At 42.9% G+C, this 22,566-nt stretch overlaps 1 protein-coding gene across 1 annotated transcript in view; it reads left to right on the forward strand.

Annotated features, from left to right (window-relative positions):
- colq (collagen-like tail subunit (single strand of homotrimer) of asymmetric acetylcholinesterase) overlaps window positions 1–21,471 on the forward strand; it is a 40,780-nt gene extending 19,309 nt beyond the window's left edge. Inside the window, exons 13-17 of the mRNA XM_060920546.1 lie at window positions 956–1,092; window positions 18,223–18,342; window positions 18,478–18,604; window positions 20,602–20,704; window positions 20,808–21,471. Of these exons, the coding sequence (XP_060776529.1) occupies window positions 956–1,092; window positions 18,223–18,342; window positions 18,478–18,604; window positions 20,602–20,704; window positions 20,808–20,877 (557 nt within the window). The 3' untranslated portion in view covers window positions 20,878–21,471. The remainder of the gene's footprint in view (window positions 1–955; window positions 1,093–18,222; window positions 18,343–18,477; window positions 18,605–20,601; window positions 20,705–20,807) is intronic.
- The last annotated feature ends 1,095 nt before the right edge of the window (window positions 21,472–22,566 follow it).

Below are 22,566 nucleotides of genomic sequence, written 5' to 3' on the forward strand. Positions count from 1 at the left end.
TGGGACGTGCTATTAATGAAGGTGCATACTGTGCCTGGCTGCATCATGGTCATTGATAATTTTCCTAAAATTGCATACCTTGTCATTTTTATTCCTTAGTGAGCATATTACAGACAGAACAGGGTGGTGATGTGCTTAATGTGCATATACTTATGAACATTCTCCAATTGTACTATATTAAAGGAGAACTGAAGTCATTTTTAAACTTACTTTATTTCTTAATTAACATGTTATTCAATTACGTTTTCGGTTTTAGTAACCTTATATCGTGACTCGTATTGGCAGCTAATTGCAATTAAATATTAGACGTATCGCCCTATTCGGTTTTTAGCCATGTTGAATTTAGTTCGTTTGGTCCACAGCAGGCGTCGCTTATCCGCGCGATCTTCACGAGACTTGTACGAGACTTCGAAACGTGAAGTGTCAGCGCCGCCATTTTGAAAACTGTTTTCCAAACGAAATATTGCACAAAAAACGAGTTTAAATGACGATTACTGCCTACTTTTTTCAAACTTTCCTGATTGCTATCAAAACAAGTAAAACTTCCGGCTTGATTATGCCAGCATTCGAAAGAGGGCGCGCATGTGTCTTTTGACAATGTTTGCAGATGTCGGTCACTTTGATTTATGCTGTACATTTTACTTCCACCCTACGATGTCTCGCACAGGTCTCAACGAATCTCGTTTACAGCCATTGCTTTGACATATGGACTGATGTATTACATAGCATATTTCAAACACTCATAACTTGCTATAGCAGTGACAAAATAGCTATCAAAAATGCATTCCGATATTTAATAAAATGAGATAAATAGAATTTTGCCTTCAGTTTTCCTTTAATAAACTCTTACAAATTAGTTGACATTTTTGTAAGTCTCAATTGTCCTGTACAGTAAATTCAGTGAAACACAGAAACTTGTGTCAGTACTCAGTGTGAATTTTCTTCTCGTTTCCAGGGCTGTATGTGGTGGGGCCAAAAGGGGAGAAAGGGCAGCCAGGCAGCCCAGGCCATTGTGGCTGTAACTCTCTTGTGAAAATGAACAACCCTTATAGCTCATTTGACCAGCAGTCCAGCTATCCCAGAGTGCCAGCGGTAAGCTAGTGCTCTTTACTTTACAATATTGTAATGAATACCATAATTAGGCCTTCTGTGAATATAATAATTGCTATTAATAAGTAGTGGTAATTTCCTACTCAATTTTGCTTATAGAACTCACTTAAAGAGGTGACAAATAACAATCAGGTAAACTTGTATTACTCATTGAAAATGTGAGTTTTAACTCCTGATATAATGGAAGTGTACATCTCAAAACATTACATTACATGCAGTACCAGTCAAAAGTTTGGACAAACCTTCTAATTTAATGGTTAGTCTTTATTTTTATTCATTAAAAGCCACTTCATGTCTTAAAGTAATGATGGACGTCGTTTCTCTTTACTTAGTTGAGCGGTTCTTGACATAATATAGATCACTACAGTTGTGGAATAGGGCTGTTTACTGTATGTTTATTATTTACTCGAGCAGCGGCTACAATTATCAACAGTCCATAATTATTGACACCTTTTCAGATTTACCAATAAAAACAATTTTACAAAGGTGAGTTTCAATTACAGCAGTTATTATTGGTTAATTAATCAACCAGAAGACCCCCCTTGCCCTTTGATCTTGTCGTCTGATGACGCAGCTCGTTATCGGAGATAGAATCTTTTTAGCATGATCAGCAATTTGAGAAAAACCCGGACGTTATCATTACAGGTAAGCATGGTGGAAAGATCACGGACATGTTTTTACTGATCAAATTCATTGATATTTCATGATCTCTTTGTCGAAAGCTACTTTGTTTCTTACGCTTTCATTTATCGCCATTTTGTATCTAAAAGTGCGTTTGAGAAGTCACGTGAGGTGTCGATAATAGTGATCACTTTCACCGGTGTCCACCATTATCGACACCCTGTGGAATTAAGTGACATTTACAACTGTTATGGATCGATCTTTGTGTAATATTGTTGAAGTAGATGAAGTACTTTAAAAAAAAATGCTGTAACTTATTTTTTTTTCTGATCCATAACAGAATGGAATGTTTATAGAGTATTTGGAATCCAATTGCAATAAATAGAATTAGGCCACAATTAAATTCCTAGCATATAAAAAATTACATGCTTGAAATATTCAGATTTTTCTATTCCATTCAGAATTTTTTTTTTGCAGTTTGTTGTAAATCTCTACCACATATTACAATATCAGTAGACATTTTATATTTTGGCTCGAGGAATGACATGTGACCTTTGACCTGAAACAACAACGAATGATTAACAAAATGTGATCTACGAAACTGAGTAGAAAGTGGAACAAAAAGATTTTCTGACACAGGTTAAACATTATCAGTTTATTTGTTTACAAACATTAGAATTACTTCCTCATTTACGTAAGCACCAACATCCATATATTTATATAAAAGATATTTTGTACTAAATATGTGTAAAACAAATTTTAAATAAAAACTATGTTTTGTTAACTTAATATCACATACCAGTTTTTTTTTTTTTTTTAATAAATAATCATCTGGATGTCGATAATTGTGGAATGGTGTCAATAACCGTGAACAAAGGTGTCAATACTTGCGGAACGGTGTCACATGATCTGATACACTAGGTAATCAGGAATCAATTCATTTTCTCCCAGTGAAAGTTTAAGTAATTATTCATGCACAATTTACATATCGAAAGTCTTTTCTACTTTTGCAACGGCCAAAATATCATTAAGGTGTCGATAATTGTAGCCGCCGCTCTATTTACTGTTTGAACTCAAACACATTAAGAAGGCAAGAAACTGCACTAATTAACTTTTTACGAGGGGCGGCACGGTGGTGTAGTGGTTAGCGCTGTCGCCTCACAGCAAGAAGGTCCGGGTTCGAGCCCCGTGGCCGGTGAGGGCCTTTCTGTGCGGAGTTTGCATGTTCTCCCCGTGTCCGCGTGGGTTTCCTCCGGGTGCTCCGGTTTCCCCCACAGTCCAAAGACATGCAGGTTAGGTTAACTGGTGACTCTAAATTGACCGTAGGTGTGAATGTGAGTGTGAATGGTTGTCTGTGTCTATGTGTCAGCCCTGTGATGACCTGGCGACTTGTCCAGGGTGTACCCCGCCTTTCGCCCGTAGTCAGCTGGGATAGGCTCCAGCTTGCCAGCGACCCTGTAGAACAGGATAAAGCGGCTAGAGATAATGAGATGAGAAATTTTTACGAGGCACCTGTTAACTGAACAGCATTCCAGGTGACTACCTCATGAAGCTGGTTAAGATAATGCCAACAGTGTGTAAAGCGTCATCAAAGGAAACAGTGGCTACTTTGGAAAATCTAAAATATGAATTTTTTTAACACTTTTTTTTTTGTTTACCACATATGTTCCAGATGTTATGACAGTAAAAATGTTGAAATAAAATGTCACCAAAATTATAACCAGTCACATTCATATACTTAGTATTGAAACCAGAAGAGGTTTTCAGTCCACAAATATGAATGTAATATCTATCAGGCTGCCAAAGTCCAGTTCCAAAGCACTAACTTCAACATAGCATTTCAGGAATAATCACAATGACCGTCAGTTCGGCCTTTTCTCTCACATAAAGGACAGTCATTGAGAGATTTTGCTTAGGTCTTTTTACATAAACCTAAGGTACAGTGGTGCTCGAAAGTTTGTGAACCCTTTAGAAGTATCTATATTTCTGCATCAGTGTTGTTTTCGTTAACGATGATGATGACAAAATGATTTCGTTAACGCACCTTTTTTTCATGACCAAAACGAGACAGTGGCGAGCTAAGCATAACTCTTTGATCACGAAAATATGGCGAGACGAATCTGTTGTTTTCGTTGACGAGACGAGACAAAAATGTTAGTGGGTTGGCTATAGGAATATCAAAATGCATGGCATTTCCTCCAACGGTGCGTGCAACCTGTCTGCCAAATGCTGAAAATATCAGCAGTGCACCTGCATGCTGTCCTTGTTTGGTCACGCCCACCACCAGGCATGTCCGGGCACAGTGCACACCGGGGCAGCCACACACAGTTCATGGACCATGGTGGCAGCAACGCCAGCACAAGGGCTTGGTGGGCGGAAAAGACATGATGATTTATGGACATACTTTACACATAATCCAGCAGAAAATAAAATTGAATGCCTTGTAGTGGGAGATAGAGGTACACGCTGTGGCTATAAACTACGTGGGAAGAATACGACCAACCTCTAAAGGCTCACCATGCTGCTATTTCTGCGACGGCAAGTTAACGTTACAAGAAGTCCTTAACAGATCATGTATACGTTTGCTAGCTTTGGTTAATGTCACTCAAAAATCGGTCTGTGATGAATTTCCTATGAAGTTTTCCAAAACACCGTGACCTGGCAAAAATGAATGGGACCCCTAGCTTCATGCTAAAGTTGGCTTGGTTAAGCTAACTTAAATTCAATTAACATGTCATGAGGAAAACTTGTCCTGCAGGGATTTTTGGTGGGACAGCAACTGAATGCTTTGTCATATATTGATCCATATTTGAGTTACTGTGAAACATATGGGGGGAAATGTAAGTTTTCAGACCTGTTGCTGTGCCTTAATATGTCTAAATGAGCAGCAGCACACCTGGCTACTCTGTTAGCAGCATGTTTAGCCATCATATTTACATTAACGGACAGCGTGGTCATCTTCTAGTTGTGTGGTCATCATGACATGTTTGTGCTCTATCAGCGCATTGCGACATGTTAAACGGAGGCAGAAACACGAGTCTGGGAACAATGGAGTATACACACTAGATAGCATTTATGTAGAGAGTATACACACGAGACAGCGTTTATGTAGAGAGTATACACACGAGACAGCGTTTATGTAGAGAGTATGCACACTAGACAGCATTTATGTAGAGAGTATGCACACTAGACAGCGTTTATGTAGAGTATGCACACTAGACAGCGTTTATGTAGAGAGTATACACACGAGACAGCGTTTATGTAGAGAGTATGCACACTAGACAGCGTTTATGTAGAGAGTATGCACACTAGACAGCGTTTATGTAGAGAGTATACACACGAGACAGCGTTTATGTAGAGAGTATGCACACTAGACAGCGTTTATGTAGAGAGTATGCATACTAGACAGCGTTTATGTAGAGTATGCACACTAGACAGCGTTTATGTAGACAGCATGCACACTAGACAGCGTTTATGTAGAGAGCATGCACACTAGACAGCGTTTATGTAGAGTATGCACATTAGACAGCGTTTATGTCGAGAGTATGCACACTAGACAGCGTTTATGTCGAGAGTATGCACACTAGACAGCGTTTATGTAGAGAGTATACACACTAGACAGCGTTTATGTAGAGAGTATGCACACTAGACAGCGTTTATGTAGGGTATGCACACTAGACAGCGTTTATGTAGAGAGCATGCACACTAGACAGCGTTTATGTAGAGTATGCACATTAGACAGCGTTTATGTCGAGAGTATGCACACTAGACAGCGTTTATGTCGAGAGTATGCACACTAGACAGCGTTTATGTAGAGAGTATACACACTAGACAGCGTTTATGTAGAGAGTATGCACACTAGACAGCGTTTATGTAGGGTATGCACACTAGACAGCGTTTATGTAGAGAGCATGCACACTAGACAGCATTTATTTCGAGAGTATGCACACTAGACAGCGTTTATATAGAGAGTATGCACACTAGACAGCGTTTATGTAGAGAGCATACACACTAGACAGCGTTTATGTAGAGAGTATGCACACTAGACAGCGTTTATGTAGAGAGTATGCACACTAGACAGCGTTTATATAGAGTATGCACACTAGACAGCGTTTATGTAGAGAGTATGCACACTAGACAGCGTTTGTCGAGAGTATGCACACTAGACAGCGTTTATGTCGAGAGTATGCACACTAGACAGCGTTTATGTACAGAACATGCACACTAGACAGCGTTTATGTAGAGAGCATGCACACTAGACAGCATTTATGTACAACCCCGATTCCAAAAAAAAGTTGGGACAAAATACAAATTGTAAATAAAAACGGAATGCAATGATGTGGAAGTTTCAAAATTCCATATTTTATTCAGAATAGAACATAGATGACATATCAAATGTTTAAACTGAGAAAATGTATCATTTAAAGAGAAAAATTAGGTGATTTTAAATTTCATGACAACAACACATCTCAAAAAAGTTGGGACAAGGCCATGTTTACCACTGTGAGACATCCCCTTTTCTCTTTACAACAGTCTGTAAACGTCTGGGGACTGAGGAGACAAGTTGCTCAAGTTTAGGGATAGGAATGTTAACCCATTCTTATCTAATGTAGGATTCTAGTTGCTCAACTGTCTTGGGTCTTTTTTGTCGTATCTTCCGTTTTATGATGCGCCAAATGTTTTCTATGGGTGAAAGATCTGGACTGCAGGCTGGCCAGTTCAGTACCCAGACCCTTCTTCTATGCAGCCATGATGCTGTAATTGATACAGTATGTGGTTTGGCATTGTCATGTTGGAAAATGCAAGGTCTTCCCTGAAAGAGACGTCGTCTGGATGGGAGCATATGTTGCTCTAGAACCTGGATATACCTTTCAGCATTGATGGCGTCTTTCCAGACGTGTAAGCTGCCCATGCCACACGCACTAATGCAACCCCATACCATCAGAGATGCAGGCTTCTGAACTGAGCGCTGATAACAACTTGGGTCGTCCTTCTCCTCTTTAGTCCGAATGACACGGCGTCCCTGATTTCCATAAAGAACTTCAAATTTTGATTCGTCTGACCACAGAACAGTTTTCCACTTTGCCACAGTCCATTTTAAATAAGCCTTGGCCCAGAGAAGACGTCTGCGCTTCTGGATCATGTTTAGATACAGCTTCTTCTTTGAACTAGAGTTTTAGCTGGCAATGGTGGATGGCACGGTGGAAATATTCCTGAGCCCATTTTGTGATTTCCAATACAGAAGCATGCCTGTATGTGATGCAGTGCCGTCTAAGGGCCCGAAGATCACGGGCACCCAGTATGGTTTTCCAGCCTTGACCCTTACGCACAGAGATTCTTTCAGATTCTCTGAATCTTTTGATGATATTATGCATTGTAGATGATGATATGTTCAAACTCTTTGCAATTTTACACTGTCGAACTCCTTTCTGATATTGCTCCACTATTTGTCAGCGCAGAATTAGGGGGATTGGTGATCTTCTTCCGATCTTTACTTCTGAGAGCCGCTGCCACTCCAAGATGCTCTTCTTATACCCAGTCATGTTAATGACCTATTGCCAATTGACCTAATGAGTTGCAATTTGGTCCTCCAGCTGTTCCTTTTTTGTACCTTTAACTTTTCCAGCCTCTTATTGCCCCGTCCCAACTTTTTTGAGATGTGTTGTTGTCATGAAATTTCAGAATGTCTCACTTTCGACATTTGATATGTTGTCTATGTTCTATTGTGAATACAATATCAGTTTTTGAGATTTGTAAATTATTGCATTCCGTTTTTATTTACAATTTGTACTTTGTCCCAACTTTTTTGTTATCGGGGTTGTAAAGAGCATGCACACTAGACAGCGTTTATGTAGACAGTATGTTATGCACAACCTGTCAACCTCGATTACAATTTCCTATCTCTGTATTGGCCTAATTTAATGTTTTAAAGTAATTATTTTTTCAACTAAAATGAATGACTGACTAAAACTGGACTAAAACCCTTTTAGTTTTCATTGACTAAAACTAGACCAGAACTATCAAGGACAGAATTGACTAAAATGTGACTAAAACTAATAAGCATTTCATCCAAAAGACTAAGACTAAAACTAAATAAAAAATGGCTGCCAAAAACAACACTGTTCTGCATAAATATGATCTAAAACATTATCAGATTTTCACACAAGTCCTAAAAGTAGATAAAGAGAACCCAGTTAAACAAATGAGGCAAAAATATTATACTAGTGCATCTCAAAAAATTAGAATACCATGAAAAAGTTCCTTTTTTCATAATTTAATTCAAAAAGGTAAACTTTCATATATTCTATATTCATTTCATGTAAAGTGAAATATTTAAAGCCTTTTTTTGTTTTAATTTTGATGATTATGGCTTATAGCTCATGAAAATCAGAAATCCAGTATCTCAAATTATTAGAATATTCCCTAAGATCAATCAAAAAAAGGATTTACAATACGGAAATGTCCAACTTCTGAAAAGTATATTCATTTATACACTCAATACTTGGTTGGGGCTCCTTTACCATGAATTACTGTATCAATGCGGCGTGGCATGGAGGTGATCAGTCTGTGGCACTGCTGAGGTGTTATTGAAGTCCAGGTTGCTTTGATAGTGGCCTTCAGCTCTTCTGTATTTTTGGGTCGGGTGTTTCTCATCTTCCTCTTGACAATACCCCATAGATTCTCTATGGGGTTCAGGTCAGGCAAGTTGGCTGGCCAATCAAACACAGTAATATCATGGTCAGCAAACCATTTGGTAGTAGTTTTGGCACTGTGGGTAGGTGCTAAGTCCTGCTGGAAAAGGAAATCAGCATCTCCAAAAAGCTCGTCAGCAAATGGAAGCATGAAGTGCTCTAAAATCTCCTGGTAGATGGCTGTGTTGACTTTGGACTTGATAAAATACAGTGGACCAACACCAGCAGATGACATGGCACCCCAAATCATCACAGACTGTGGAAACTTCACACTGGGCTTCAAACACCTTGGATTCTGTGCCTCTCCACTCTTCCTCCAGACTCTAGAACCGTGATTTCCAAATTAAATGCAAAATGTACTTTCATCTGAAAAGAGGACTTTGGACCACTGAGCAACAGTCCATTTCTTTCTCTCCTTAGCCCAGATAAGGCACTTCTGACATTGTCTCTGGCTCAGGAGTAGCTTGATATTAGGAATGTGAAAGTTGTATCCCCTTTCTTGAAGATGTCTGTTCGTGATGGATCTTGATACACTGACACCAGCCTCAGTCCACTCCTTGTGAAGCTCTCCCAAATTCTTGAATCAACTTTTCTTGACAATCCTCTCAAGACTGCGGCCATCCCTGTTGCTTGTACACCTTTTCCAGCCACCCTTTTCAGCAATTACCTTTTGTGGCTTACCCTCCTTGTGGAGGGCATCAGTGATCATCTTCTGGACAACAGTCAAGTCAGCAGTCTTCCCCATGATTGTGGTTGTGTGTACTGAACTAGACAGAGAGATACACTGTGTTCATACTGTTTTACTCAAACTCGAAACGAAATATTCTAATATTTTGAGATGGGTTTTTTTAAATGTTTTTGTACTATATGCCATACTGATTAAAATAGAAAAATGCTTGAAACATTTTAGTTTATGTGCAATGAGTCTATAATATATAACATTTTCACTTTCTTAAATAACTGATGGAAAATATTGAACTTTTTCACAATATTCTAATTTTTTGAGATGCACTAGTACTTGGTCATTTATATAGTGAGGAAAATGATCCAATATTACATATCTGTGAGTGGCAAAAGTACAACCCCGATTCCAAAAAAGTTGGGACAAAGTACAAATTGTAAATAAAAATGGAATGCAATAATTTACAAATCTCAAAAACTGATATTGTATTCACAATAGAACATAGACAACATATCAAATGTCGAAAGTGAGACATTTTGAAATTTCATGCCAAATATTGGCTCATTTGAAATTTCATGACAGCAACACATCTCAAAAAAGTTGGGACAGGGGCAATAAGAGGCTGGAAAAGTTAAAGGTACAAAAAAGGAACAGCTGGAGGACCAAACTGCAACTCATTAGGTCAATTGGCAATAGATCATTAAAATGACTGGGTATAAAAAGAGCATCTTGGAGTGGCAGCAGCTCTCAGAAGTAAAGATGGGAAGAGGATCACCAATCCCCTTAATTCTGTGCTGACAAATAGTGGAGTAATATCAGAAAGGAGTTCGACAGTGTAAAATTGCAAAGAGTTTGAACATATCATCATCTACAGTGCATGATATCAAAAGATTCAGAGAATCTGGAAGAATTTCTGTGCGTAAGGGTCAAGGCCGTGATCTTCGGGCCCTTAGACGGCACTGCATCACATACAGGCATGCTTCTGTATTGGAAATCACAAAATGGGCTCAGGAATATTTCCAGAGAACATTATCTGTGAACACAATTCACCGTGCCATCCGCCGTTGCCAGCTAAAACTCTAGTTCAAAGAAGAAGCCGTATCTAAACATCATCCAGAAGTGCAGACGTCTTCTCTGGGCCAAGGCTCATTTAAAATGGACTGTGGCAAAGTGGAAAACTGTTCTGTGGTCAGACGAATCAAAATTTGAAGTTCTTTATGGAAATCAGGGACGCCGTGTCATTCGGACTAAAGAGGAGAAGGACGACCCAAGTTGTTATCAGCGCTCAGTTCAGAAGCCTGCATCTCTGATGGTATGGGGTTGCATTAGTGCGTGTGGCATGGGCAGCTTACACATCTGGAAAGACGCCATCAATGCTGAAAGGTATATCCAGGTTCTAGAGCAACATATGCTCCCATCCAGACGACATCTCTTTCAGGGAAGACCTTGCATTTTCCAACATGACAATGCCAAACCACATACTGCATCAATTACAGCATCATGGCTGTGTAGAAGAACGGTCCGGGTACTGAACTGGCCAGCCTGCAGTCCAGATCTTTCACCCATAGAAAACATTTGGCGCATCATGAAACGGAAGATACGACAAAAAAGACCCAAGACAGTTGAGCAACTAGAATCCTTCATTAGACAAGAATGGGTTAACATTCCTATCCCTAAACTTGAGCAACTTGTCTCCTCAGTCCCCAGACGTTTACAGACTGTTGTAAAGAGAAAAGGGGATGTCTCACAGTGGTAAACATGGCCTTGTCCCAACTTTTTTGAGATGTGTTGTTGTCATGAAATTTAAAATCACCTAATTTTTCTCTTTAAATGATACATTTTCTCAGTTTAAACATTTGATATGTCATCTGTGTTCTATTCTGAATAAAATATGGAATTTTGAAACTTCCACATCATTGCATTCCATTTTTATTTACAATTTATACTTTGTCCCAACTTTTTTGGAATCGGGGTTGTATGTGAACCTCTAGGATTAGCAGTTAATTTGAAGGTGAAAGTAGAGTCAGGTGTTTTCAATCAATGGGATGACAATCAGGTGTGAGTGGGCACCCTGTTTTATTTAAAGAACAGGGATCTATCAAAGCCTGAGCTCCACAACACGTTTGTGAAAGTGTATCACAGCACGAACAAAGGAGATTTCTGAGGACCTCACAAAAAGTGTTGTTGATGCTCATCAGGCTGGAAAAGGTTACAAAACCATCTCTAAAGAGTTTGGACTCCACCAATCCACAGTCAGACAGATTGTGTACAAATGGAGGAAATTCAAGACCATTGTTACCCTCCCCAGGAGTGGTCGACCAACAAAGATCACTCCAAGAGCAAGGCGTGTAATAGTCGGCGAGGTCACAAAGGACCCCAGGGTAACTTCTAAGCAACTGAAGGCCTTTCTCACATTGGCTGATGTTAATGTTCATGAGTCTACTATCAGGAGAACACTGAACAACAATGGTGTGCATGGCAGGGTTGCAAGGAGAAAGCCACTGCTCTCCAAAAAGAACATTGCTGCTTGTCTGCAGTTTGCTAATGATCACATGGACAAGCCAGAAGGCTATCGGAAAAATGTTTTGTGGACAGATGAGACCAAAATAGAACTTTTTGGTTTAAATGAGAAGCGTTATGTTTGGAGAAAGGAAAACACTGCATTCCAGCATAAAAACCTTATCCCATCTGTTAAACATGGTGGTGGTAGTACCATGGTTTGGGCCTGTTTTGCTGCATCTGGGCCTGGACAGCTTGCTATAATTGATGGAACAATGAATTCTGAATTATACCAGTGAATTCTAAAGGAAAATGTCAGGACATCTGTCCATGAACTGAATCTCAAGAGAAGGTGGGTCATGCAGCAAGACACCTCTAAGCACACAAGTCGTTCTACCAAAATAATGGTTAAAGAAGAATAAAGTTAATATTTTGGAATGGCCAAGTCAAAGTCCTGGCCTTAATCCAATCGAAAATGTTGTGGAAGGACCTGAAGCGAGCAATTCATATGAGGAAACTCACCAACATCCCAGAGTTGAAGCTGTTCTGTACGGAGGAATGGGCTAAAATTCCTCCAAGCCAGTGTGCAGGACTGATCAACAGTTACCGGAAACGTTTAGTTGCAGTTATTGCTGCGCAAGGGGGTCATACCAGATACTGAGAGCAAAGGTTCACATACTTGTGTGTTCACATACACTCATTTGTTTAACTGGGCTCTTTATCTACTTTTTGGACTTGTGTGAAAATCTGATGATGTTTTAGGTCATATTTATGCAGAAATATAGAAAATTCCAAAAGGGTTCACAAACTTTCAAGCACCACTGTACATGATTAGTTGGTGCATTTGCATTTTTAGGCTTTTAGGAGAGACAAAAGTAAACAACTTAACTAAGAATGCTGTTTTAATAATTCGTGATTTATTTCAAATAGAATATAAGCCCTAAATTCAGATATTCAACTGAAAGTTCAGAGGTATTGTCAAGTGAAGGTGTTTCTTTACAGCCCTGAGTATATGTTAGTTACAATGGCTTTCTCTATGTAAACATCAATAAGCAATGCGTCTTTTCTCGTAACGCATTGTAGTAAGACCCTGATGTGGGTGGAGCACAGAAGCACGGCAGGCGAGAGATGATGTTTCCACAAACACTTTATTTTTACTTTTCAGCTTGCTTTTTCAGCTTTCTTTCGCTCACTTTCTCTTCCTTTCACTCACTCACACATGCGTTGTGGTTGGGGAGAGAGACCCTTTTCTCTGCTCTCTCTCCTTTTATGTTCCCTCCCTGTAACAATCAAACACACACATTTAATTAACAGCAGGTGGAGTGACTTAGCCACTTACCTTCCCCGACCCCACTCTCCATTCACAGACTGCTGCTTGGCCACGCCCCCGCTGCCACATACCCCCACCGCCCGACTCAGGCTGGGGAGCCGTCCGGCCTGAAGCTGACTTCCCCCCCGACGGGACAGGAAGTCCGCCACCACCATCTGTGCCCCCGGCCTGTGGATCACCTCGAACTTAAATGGCTGGAGGGCAAGATACCAACGGGTGATCCACGCGTTAACATCCTTCATGTGGTGGAGCCACTGGAGGGGCGCATGGTCTGAACAGAGGGTGAAAGGGTGTCCCAGTAGGTAGTACTGGAGGGCAAGGACCGCCCACTTGATGGCTAGGCACTCTATCATGCTGTACCTGCCTTCCCGCATTAACAGCTTCTGGCTAATGTACAGCAGAGGACGCTCCTCCCTCTCCACCTTCTGGGACAGAACGGCCCTCAGCCCTCTGTCCGACGTGTCTGTCTGTAAAATAAAGGGGAGAGAAAAATCAGGGGAGTGTAACAGTGACCCCCCCCCCCACACACACACACACAGTGCAGCCTTTACCCTAGAGAAAGCCTGTTGGCATTGCTCCGTCCACTGGACCGGATCTGGTGCTCCCTTTGTAGTGAGATCAGTCAGTGGGCTGGTGACGTCCGAATAATTAGGTATGAACCTACGATAGTAGCCAGCCAGCCCCAGGAACTGTCTCACCCCCTTTTTGGTCTTGGGCCTTGGGCAGGCCACAATTGCTGCCGTTTTATTAATTTGGAGACGCACCTGCCCATGGCCTAAGTGGAAACCCAGATACCGTACTTCCACCCGCCCAATTGCACACTTCTTTGGGTTAGCTGTGAGACCCGCATGCCTCAGCGACTTTAGGACGGCCCTAAGGTGTTCAAAGTGCTGCGGCCAGTCATTGCTATAGATGATATCATCATCATCGAGATATGCAGCTGCGTAGGTGGTGGTGGGGTGGAGAACCCTGTCCATGAGCCGCTGGAATGTCGCGGGATCCCCAAACAACCCAAAAGGAAGCGTGATGAACTGGTGTAAGCCAACCGGTGTGGAAAAGGCCGTTTTCTCTAGGGACAGAGGAGTCAAGGGGATCTGCCAATATCCCTTCATTAAATCCAGTGTCGAATAAAAACGAGCAGTGCCTAATCGTTCAAGCAGCTCGTCAATGTGAGGCATTGGGTACGCATCAAATTTAGACACCGTGTTGACTTTTCTATAGTCCACACAGAACCGGACCGACCCATCGGTCTTGGGGACCAGGACCACTGGGCTGCTCCAGTCCCTGTGGGACTCCTCGATTATGCCCATTTCGAGCATGGCCTCTAGTTCATCCTGTACCACCTTTTTTTTGTGTTCGGGCAGGTGGTAAGGGCGGCTGCGCACTACCACCCCCAGGGGCGTCTCAATGTGGTGTTTTATGAGGTGGGTCTGGCCGGGCAGGAGCGAAAACACGTTGGAAAATTCTTTCTGCAACTGGGCTACCTCTGTGAGTTGGGCCGGGGAGAGGTGGTCTCCACAAGGGACCAGCGTGGTTGGCGATGTCAATTTTCTTTTTTGAACCTCCGGCCCCAGCTCCGCCTTCTCCGGGATTACCAACACCAACGCCACAGGGACCTCCTCATTCCAACGTTTTAATAGATTGAGGTGGTAAATTTGCAATACCCCGCCCCTGTCCGTTTGCCTCGCCTCATAGTAGACGTCCCCAACTTGCCATGTGACCTCGAAGGGCCCTTGCCACTTGGCGATCAATTTGGAGCTCGATGTGGGCAATAATACAAGTACTTTGTCTCCTGGTGTGAACTCTCTAAGGCGCATGCCCCTGTCGTACAGCCAGATTTGATGTTCTTGCGCCTGCTGCAAATTCTCCTAAGTGTGTGAGTGTGTGGAGTTTGGCGCGCAGGTCGAGAACATATTGAATTTCGTTCTTACTAGATGAAGGTCCCTCCTCCCAATTTTCACGTAGCATGTCCAAAATGCCACGCGGCTTATGCCTGTATAATAATTCAAATGGTGAAAACCCTGTGGAGGCTTGTGGGACCTCTTGTACCACAAATAACAGGGGCTCAAGCCACTTATCCCAATTACGTGCATCTTCGCTTACGAACTTCCGAATTATGTTTTTGAGAGTTCAATTAAAACGTTCCACTAAGCCATCAATTTGTGGGTGACAGACGCTGGTGCAGATAGGCTTAATCCCCAGTAACCTATACAGCTTGTGCAGTGTGCGTGACATAAATGTAGTGCCTTGGTCTGTCAGGATTTCTTTCGGAATCCTGACCCAGGAGATAAAGTGGAAGAGCGCTTCCGCAATACTGCGTGCTGAGATATTGCAGAGAGGCACTGCTTCCGGATATCGCGTTGCATAGTCCACCAGAACTAAAATAAAGTGATATCCCCGTGCTGACCGATCTAATGGCCTGACAAGATCCATCCCAATTCTTTCAAAAGGGGTCTTGATTAAAGGGAGAGGGCACAAAGGCGCTTTTGGAGTGGCCGCAGGATATACTAATTGGCATTCGCGGCACGCCGCATACCACCGACGGACATCCCCGTGAATCCCTGGCCAATAGAACCAGGCCATTATTCGGGCTAGTGTTTTATCCTACCCTAAGTGTCCGGCCATGGGATTAAAGTGAGCCGTCTGGAATAAGAGTTCCCGACGGCTCTTTGGGATTAATAACTTATCTTTTCGCCAGTTTGAGTGTCCTGCGTCACTTGGTATAACCTATCCTTAATAATAGAAAAGTAGGGGAAGGCCGGGGTCGCATTTGGCCGAAGAATTTGACCATTGATTACTCACTTGGTCAAATGCATGCCGCAGAGTCCCGTCTCGCGACTGCTCTAATGGGAAATCCCCAAGGGAATCCCTGAGAGAGGGAGGAGGGGCAGGGTGCTCCTCACTCCGCGTATCGCCCTGACACTGTGCTGATGTAGATGGCTCTGTGACAGCTTCTCCTGCCAATGCTAGTCCAGGATCTTCCCCAGACGGATTACTGCAGGACCCACTCCTCACTATGTGTGTCATTAACTCCTTAAAACCTGGCCAATTAGTCCCCAAAATCAGCGTGTGGGTGAGACGAGGGTTAACACTATGCCTTTAAACTATGCTTTTCACCCGGAAATAGAATGTGGACGGACACCAAAGAGTAGTTGTAAACATCCCCGTGCGTGCACACAACACCTTCACCATTCATGCTCTCGCCAATGCCTCACCTTGCACCAGGCTTTGGTGGATTGAGGTCTGGTTACAGCCGGAATCCACCAAAGCCTGGTACGTATCCCCTTTGACACTTACCAGTATACAATACGCTCCGGCCTGATCAAGGGCAGTTTCTGGCGCGTCAGAGACCTGGACCACCGCGCCCACGTCCATCACGGAGCACTGATTTTGGAGATGTCCCGGCTCCCCGCAGTGCCAGCACACCAGCCCAGGCTCTCCCTCTGCACTGGTGTTACAGACATCACTCACCTGGGAGGGAGAAGACATAGACAAGGAAGGGGAAAATGGGAGGACACCACAGGTGTGCTGGGCCAGCTGGGGGGGAGCCGGCCCCCGCGGTAGGGGAATGGGGCGAGGACAGGAAGCAGAGGGAGAGAGAGAGGAAAGAGGAGAAGAGGAAACACGTCTTCCTGCCGTCGGAACTACCGCCATGTGGTCCTCTGCCAGCTCGATAGCTTGATCCAGTGACGCCGGGCGATGACACTGGACCCACTCTGCTATTCCTTCCGGAAGTTGTGCGATGAATTGCTCCAGTGTCACCAGGTTGATAACTCCCTCGGCGTCGTGGTCGTCTGCCCTCAGCCACCATCGGCAGGCATCCCAGAGTTGTTGCCTGAACGCGAATGGCCAGCCGACCTCTAAGCGCAGCGAGCGGAAGCGCTGCTGCTGTTGCTCTGGGGAGTGGCCAACACGCTGGAGGATAGCTCTTTGGAGGTCCGCGTACACGAGCCAGCTGTCGGCGGGGAGCTGCAGCGCGGCAAGCTGCAGCGCGGCAAGCTGCACCTCGCCCGTCAGCAGGGGGAGGATGCGCACTGTGCGACCGGCCAACCCCACGCCTCCGCTGCTTGCTCAAAGAGCACGAGGAAGGCTTCCGGATCGTCATGCAGACCCATCTTTGTTAGGGTGAGGTGGGGAGGGTCCGCTCTGGTGGCGGTCGTGGACCCCACCGAGGTGAGCAGGTGCCGAAACACCTGGCGGTCTTTATGTTGGGCCAGCACCAAGGCTTGTTCTTGCTCCTTTCGGAGGGCGATCAGCGCTTGATGCTGGTTCTGCTGTGCTGTGGCGAGGGCATGGATGAGGTCTTTGAACGGGGAGGACTTCATGGGGCTGTTCCCTTCTGCACTCCTGGGTTTCAGCATCACTGTAGTAAGACCCTGATGTGGGTGGAGCACAGAAGCACGGCAGGCGAGAGATGATGTTTCCACAAACACTTTATTTTTACTTTTCAGCTTGCTTTTTCAGCTTTCTTTCGCTCACTTTCTCTTCCTTTCACTCAATCACTCACTCACTCACTCACACATGCATTGTGGTTGGGGAGAGAGACCCTTTTCTCTGCTCCCTCCCTGTAACAACCAAACACACACACACACACACACACACAAACATTAATTAACAGCAGGTGGAGTGACTTAGCCACTTACCTTCCCTGACCCCGCCCTCCATTCAGAGACTGCTGATTGGCCATGCCCCCGCTGCCACACACATTCAGACCCATGAGCCAGACTGAACTCACTGTATGAGTATTTTTTTTTTCCAGACATCCTCAGAGACAGGGCGGCACGGTGGTGTAGTGGTTAGCGCTGTCGCCTCACAGCAAGAAGGTCCTGGGTTCGAGCCCCGGGGCCGGCGAGGGCCTTTCTGTGTGGAGTTTGCATGTTCTCCCCGTGTCCGCGTGGGTTTCCTCCGGGTGCTCCGGTTTCCCCCACAGTCCAAAGACATGCAGGTTAGGTTAACTGGTGACTCTAAATTGACCGTAGGTGTGAATGTGAGTGTGAATGGTTGTCTGTGTCTATGTGTCAGCCCTGTGATGACCTGGCGACTTGTCCAGGGTGTACCCCGCCTTTTGCCCGTAGTCAGCTGGGATAGGCTCCAGCTTGCCTGCGACCCTGTAGAACAGGATAAAGCGGCTAGAGATAATGAGATGAGATGAGATCCTCAGAGACGTTCAATTATATCTGAAGTCTGATAGCTAAAAGGATCAAAACACTTCAAGTACCAGGGATTGTCAGGAGCCTTCCAAAAACACAGCATATCCATAGTGTGTTGGTTTTAATGTTGTATTGCAGATTTTTGTGGTGAATAATGAACAAGAACTAGACCGTCTCCACACTGATAATGCACTGGCTTTCCGTAAAGATCAGAGGACTCTATATTTCAAGGACACTGAAGGATGGTTGCCAATTCAGGTATCTACTTCTTAAACGATACAATGCATTTTTATAATATTTTTAATATATTAATTCATTGGGCACTTGAGCTTAAATTTAGGGATTGACAGAGCATGTTTATGCTTAAATCATCAAACTTTTCTTTCATTGTAGATAACACCCTTTCAGTCCACTGAGCATGCACCAGATCAGGATGGTTTCTGCGGGGATGGTATTGTGCAGGTGGAGAACAGAGAGGAGTGTGATGATGGAAACAAAGTGGTCACAGATGGCTGCATCAGTAAGTATAGACTGTAATGCAGAGGTGGACAAAGTACCCAACTTCATTACTTAAGTCAAAGTACAGATCCCGCTGGTCAAATGTTATTCCGATACAAGTGAAAGTTCTACAGTCAAATTTTTACTTAAATTACTGAAGTACTTGCTTTTAAAAATACTTAAGTATTAAAAGTACATTTTCTGTCAATGCATCGTATTATTGCCGCAACACTTACAAAACCTAATGCTGTTACCAAAGACAGAAATGTGAATTCACAAAATGAACACATGCTGTGCCATCATGGTGGTTTAATGTTAAGCTAGCTAGTCAGTGAAACTCCACCTGACATGCTAGCAAACGCTTTTCAAACTTGAAATCATATTGGGTATCTAACGCTACTAGAAAAGAAAGATTTCTACATTGTTTATTTGGCAAGATTATGCTAAAACATATTTCTGAAAGGACTTCAGGTAAGTTAACGTTATTCATGTTGGCATAACTCCATTTTTACATGCTAACTAACAGTGTCCAAGTTAACTAGCTATGTGTAAACGTTAGCCGTGGACAAGGCTATGGCAGCTTGGCGGGCAAATCCATAGAAAGTCATTTGACTAACCAGACTGCATAGCTATTGCAATGTTATCGCTAGCTCTAAAAGCACAGACAACCTTGTTGCAAGCTTTCTCTTGGAATAAAATGTTTATTTACCTTAGTATGCTTCTGCAGGTTGGATGGCGAGTTTTTGTAGGCTGTGATGTGGTTCATTTTCGGCAAACAAAGCAAATATTTAAAACAAAACGAATCTTTAATCCTTTCAAAAACTGAAACATGGGTTCATGGGCCATGGGTGTGCGCATTTCCCAGAAAAACCGCCTCCTTCCATTCTGCCATCAACTGATCGTGTTCAAATAACGCGGCTGAGAAATCATTGAACTTGATTTTTTACAGTCTATGGATGTGATGTGACTCTAGTGATTACTGATCAGCTGTCTTAGGCCAAGTTTACATTAGACCGTATCTGTCTCGTTTTCTTTGCGGATGCACTGTCCGTTTACATTAAACCGCCTGGAAACGCCGGGAAACGGGAATCCGCCAGGGTCCACGTATTCAATCCAGATCGTGTCAGCTCCGGTGCTGTGTAAACATTCAGAATACGCGGATACGCTGTGCTGAGCTCTAGCTGGCGTCGTCATTGGACAACGTCACTGTGACATCCACCTTCCTGATTCGCTGGCGTTGGTCATGTGACGCGACTGCTGAAAAACGGCGCGGACTTCCGCCTTGTATCACCTTTCATTAAAGAGTATAAAAGTATGAAAATACTGCAAATACTGATGCAAATACTGCCCATTGTGTAGTTATGATTGTCTTTAGGCTTGCCATCCTTCCACTTGCAAGTGGTAAGTGATATGCGCTGGGATCACACACACAGCGGCTCAGTCCCGAATCACAGCTTGTGCATTTCACTCGCGTGCTCTGTGAGCTGCGCAAGGCCGGAGTGCGCACCCTCCAGAGGGCACTCGCTGTTCAGGGCGGAGTGATTTGGAGCGCAGGATGCCTGCGGAGCCGAGCGTATCCGTGTATTGGTGTTGCTGTGTGCACGCAAGTCGTGTATTGGTGTTGCTGTGTGCACACTAATCGTTTTAAAAACGTTAATCTGATGATCCGCTGATACGGTCTAATGTAAACATGGGCTCAGTGTCACCTGTGAAAAAAATCAATCACGTTTTAGAAAAGAAAAGAAAAAACATCCACTTTCAAAGCTGCTTCATAGTAATGAGGACCTTGATAGAAATGTAGCAGAGTTAAAAGTATGATATTTGTCTTTCAAATGTAGTGAAGTTAAAGTCATAAGTTTCCAAAAAAAAATTAATACTCAAGTAGATACTCAAAAAGTGTACTTAAGTACAGTACTCAAGTAAATGTACTTCATTACTGTCCACCTCTGTTGTAATGTGTGTTTTAAATGGCACCATTTTCCCTTTGAATGGAACTGATCTGTCCTCCATGTGTCTTAGAGTGCAGACATGCATACTGCGGTGATGGCTATCGGTATGATGGAGCTGAGGAGTGTGATAGAAAAGACTTTGGATATCAAACCTGCAACTCTTATCTGCCTGGGTAAGATCCAGTTCAAGCATTCTATTATGATTGATGCTAGTGCCACTATTTTAGATTTGCTGGAAAGATGACTATAATTTCTTTTGTCAATCAACATCTACAGATCTTATGGAAATCTTAAATGCACTGCCGACTGTTTCATTGACTCCACAAGCTGCAAGTATTTTACATGAGGAGACAAGAAAACACATGGAGCCCCATGCTGTCTTGTGAAAGTAGCAGGGAACAAGACTGAAGGCACTGCAAACAAACAGACTATTAAAATACAGTTGATTTGTGGGCAAGGGGGATACAGACATGTATATGATACTAGTTTGGTGCAGTGTTGCCAAGAAAAAGCCTCATAGTTCACTGGAAAAAGAGCACTCTGCTCAAGTCATAGCAACCGCACAAGACCCATTGCTCTCTGTCTTAAGGACTTAACCAGGACGCTGTTCTCTGTTCTGTTCAGCCTTCTCTCTGCGGTGCTGGACACCCGCTTGACATTCTGCTTAGATGGTTTGCCATGAATCCGCTGTCTTGAAAAGGCAAGCTTGGACTAGACTCAATACCTCAATGTACAACTTTTCCAAAAGGAGGCCATTTTCTTGTGGCCCACCCCTCCATCTCTTTTCCAGGGTGCTGTGTTGTATTTGGACTGCAATGTGAACCAATTAGAATTTTGCATGAGGACTGGGTTGGTTGAAGTATGGTGTAAATGGGTGACTATGGCATTCATCTAAGGCCAAAAAAACCCACTCGACTCATTAAAGCTATGTACAGTACATGGGCCATATGGCCTTGACCAAATCAGGAAACAAGGCTTCAAGTTGGAGTGCATCAATAAAGGTTTGGGTGAAACCAGCTGGCTGTGTTTTAGAGCTTAGTCTATGATGCTAATGCTTAGTGGATCTCTTCCACATTGCTAAGCCAAGCACAGGGCTGTAAAAACATCAAAGAAGCTGCAAGGACAGAGAAGTACTAAGAAAAAAAAAACAATAGGAGGAATTGGCTAGAGCTCATAATGTTCCTTATGTGGAAGTGCTCTGATTACAGCCTTGTTAAGGTCAGGGTTAAGTTTTAGCTAGACACAGTCATTCTAGACACAGTCATTCTTACCTCAGGAACTCTGAGTCATCTCATCATTAGAGCTGGTCCACCTCCATCCCCAGGTGGAACAAGGCTTACATATTCCAGTATCCTTAAGCTGCATCTAATTGCCACTTGTCTATTATGGGTATTGCTGTAAATGCTTCAAGATTTGATGAAGAAAAAAATTCTGATCCTTTGGGATCTTGACTCTAAGCTTATTTAAGGTGGTAAGTGAATCACATATAATGGCTGTCAAACTGTTTCTATAGATTTCTATACTGTCAGTTAGCTTTGGCAGGGGAAGTCTATCGCTGCTATATATTAGGCTAAAGACTGTTGGAGTTAACCTGAAGTAACAGTTACTGACCATTTTGTCATAATTCTTAGTCTGCATATGTAGCATGAATTTTCTGGTAAAAAAAAAAATGCAATATATCACATCACTGTTCTTGTATTGTGACATTTTTATACAGTCTATTGAAAACTACTGTTTTTTTTCATGTGCTAAAAGCAGCACATTGAGACTTCTCCATACATCATGATTACTGGAAGTGATAAACTATTCACACCTCCTGATCTAATGTATATGAGAAAATGTCTTGAATTTGCATCAGCATGTTATTACTACTGTATACGCTCACCATGCAGGTCAAGATTGCTAAATTACAGTTGATTACTGTATGTTATTTCCAGTAATACTCTGTTTTATTATGTCTGATTTTTTTTTTTTTTTTGCCAAGGTATGACTGTTAGTGAAGTGCATTAGGTATCTCATGGACTGTTCTCTTTTC

This window comes from Neoarius graeffei, chromosome 5 (genome assembly GCF_027579695.1).
Source record: "Neoarius graeffei isolate fNeoGra1 chromosome 5, fNeoGra1.pri, whole genome shotgun sequence".
Classification (NCBI taxonomy): domain Eukaryota; kingdom Metazoa; phylum Chordata; class Actinopteri; order Siluriformes; family Ariidae; genus Neoarius; species Neoarius graeffei.